General features: G+C 43.2%; 1 protein-coding gene across 1 annotated transcript; it reads left to right on the top strand.

Moving 5' to 3' along the window:
- The first annotated feature begins 430 nt into the window (after positions 1-430).
- On the top strand, positions 431-963 carry LOC125856006 (uncharacterized). Its single transcript, XM_049535618.1, has 2 exons — positions 431-624; positions 723-963. Exons 1-2 carry the CDS (start codon positions 431-433, stop codon positions 961-963), a joined length of 435 nt encoding a protein of 144 aa, XP_049391575.1.
- Positions 964-2,452: the final 1,489 nt, after the last annotated feature.

Raw genomic sequence — 2,452 nt, 5'->3', positions numbered from 1 at the left:
TAGGGTAAATGTTATTGAGAGTACTATGGGCTCAAGGTTGAGAGATTTTGTGAGGATGAATCCTCCTATTTTTCTTTGCTCTAAAGTGGGAGAGGATCCTCAAGAGTTTCTAGATGAAGTTGATAAGATAGTAAATGCTATGGGATTAATTTCTGTAGAGAAAGCGGAGTTGGCCTCCTATCAACTCAAAGATGTTGCCCAAGTGTGGTTCACACAATGGAAAGCCAATAGGCCTTTAGAAGCGGGCCCTATAGAGTGGGAGGAGTTTAAGGAAGCATTCCTTGGTAGATACTTTTCCCGTAAGAAGAGGGATTGTAAAGTGGAGTTTATAAACCTTAGGCAAGGTAGCATGAATATGGAGAAGTATTCCTTGAAGTTTACCCTATTGTCTAAGTATGCTCCATCCTTGGTGTCTAACCCTAGGGATGAGATGAGTAGGTTTGTGACCAGTGTATCCGACCTTGTTAAGGAAGAGTGTCATACGGCAGTGCTCCATGGTGACATTAACATTTCTAAGCTTATTGTGTATGCTCAATCAATTGAGGAGTCTAAACTTAAGAGGATGAATAAAGACTTGAAGAGGGGTAGATCCGATGAGCAAAGTCAACCTAGGTCCAAAAAGAGGTTCTACAATCAAGATTCCTCTATGGTCAACAATGATAGGGTGTCTAACCCTAAGTCTCAAGGAGTGAGTGGAAGTGGTTCTTCTTTTAAAAGTCTAGGTGTGCCAAGTATGGGAAGCAACTTTTGGGTAAGTACCTTGCCGGCACGTATGGGTGCTTTGGGTATGGAAAGAAGGGTCATAATATGAAGGATTTCCCAACACTCTCGGCACAAGGAAGTGAGACCAAACAAGCTTCTCTTGATGGTCCGGATCCTAATGCTCCAAAGAAGAATCGTTTCTATGTGCTTCAAGCTAACAAGGACAAAGGAGCTAATCCAGATGAAGGCACCGGTAAGTGATGGTTCCTTTTAGTGTGAATCTCTTATGGAGGTTCTTATGTTGATTTTTCATGATTAACCTTAGTTGGGTTTTCCCTTAAGTGGGGGATGGTATGTTGAATAGTAAGGTTGTAGAGAGTTTTGATATCCCTATCTCTTTCCTTCTATTCATATTCAAGCTTGACACCAAGAGTTCCTTGTAGCTTGTTTCATGTGTTTGGAGTTACGTGTGATTTTGTGATTTCCATAGTCTCCTTATGTTGTGCATGTTCTAGTTGAATCCTTGTTTAAATGAGAAAATGAGTCTTCATGTTTTATGTTCCTCATATTGACGTGCATTTGATATGAGTTATCTATATGCTTCATGAGATTAATTGTTGAACATGTCTAAATGTGCATTTGAGAGTAATTTCATAATGTGCTTATTATGTTATGTTGAGCATGATGTGATTTGGAGAAGGAAGTTCCTCCAATGAAATGAGAAATGTTGATGTTTTGGATGCATAATGAGTTGGTAGATGTTGTTCCTACTTTCTTTTTGTGTTTTGTGCCTTGGGATGTGGAGTTGATGTTTCCTCCTATGTTTATGCATTGTTTATGATGTTGCATGATTTTTGGGTTGCTAGTCTTGAGTCGTTTTCCTTAATGTGTTTAAAGTGTCATTTGAGGACTAATGTTCGTAAGTGGGGGGTAATGTAACGACTCGGAAAATGATAGGTTGAACTAAAGCCTAAATCTGAGGGTTTATGGCAAGAGTTAAGGGGTTTAGTTTCTAAACATTAAAGTATGTACTAAACCCCTGAGTTAAGAAGAACTTTTAAGGTTTGGATGAGGGTACAAAGCCAAGAGCCAAGCAAAAAAGGGGGCAAGCCTAAGCCAAATGCCAAGGCTGCCCCAAGTTGGCTAGACACTACCCAAGGACCACGGCCACTTTCACGACTAGTGGTCTTGACCACGGTCTGAGAAAGGGCTCGTGAAGGTCCCTTAGGCATTTGTGTGGCATGGCATTAAGTCCTAGCCACTGCCTAGGTACCACGACCTTCACCACGACTTGTGGTCTTGACCACGGATCATGAGAGGTGTCTTGGTCTTGCCTTGGAATTGTGGGAGCCTAGGGTGCATGAAACACCATCTAGGCACTGCCTACTATCACCACTAGGGTTTTCAAGACCCGTGGTGGATAGACAAGGTGCCTAGAAATCATGTCAAGCCAATGCACCCTTCACAAGCCACTTCACGACTCGTGGTCATGACAATGGATTGTGGGAAGGCTTGTGGGGTGGCCTTAGATTGGTGGGATTGGTGCATGCTTGAGGAGGCTACTGCCTCAAAGAACACGGGCACTACCACGAGCTGTGCTGCCCTAGACGGTCCGTCAACTTGGGCGTGAAGCTCACTTAGCCTAAAGGGAAGCAAGACAACTTTCACTAGCTACCACCTCCATGACCACGAGCATCACCACGACTCGTGTTCTTCACCATGGATCGTGGGAGCTCACGTGGTCCTCCCT

Source organism: Solanum stenotomum, chromosome 2, assembly GCF_019186545.1.
Source record: "Solanum stenotomum isolate F172 chromosome 2, ASM1918654v1, whole genome shotgun sequence".
Lineage (NCBI taxonomy): Eukaryota > Viridiplantae > Streptophyta > Magnoliopsida > Solanales > Solanaceae > Solanum > Solanum stenotomum.
Note: the sequence above shows the minus strand (reverse complement) of the source record. Positions and strands in the feature narration are given on the sequence as shown.

Excerpts from the sequence above, each read along its gene's own strand:
- LOC125856006 (XM_049535618.1), top strand. The coding sequence starts at position 431 with ATGAGTAGGTTTGTGACCAGTGTATCCGACCTTGTTAAGGAAGAGTGT. Across the intron at positions 625-722 it reads CAACCTAGGTCCAAAAAGAG|GTGTGCCAAGTATGGGAAGC; the intron begins GTTCTACAATCA and ends TTAAAAGTCTAG.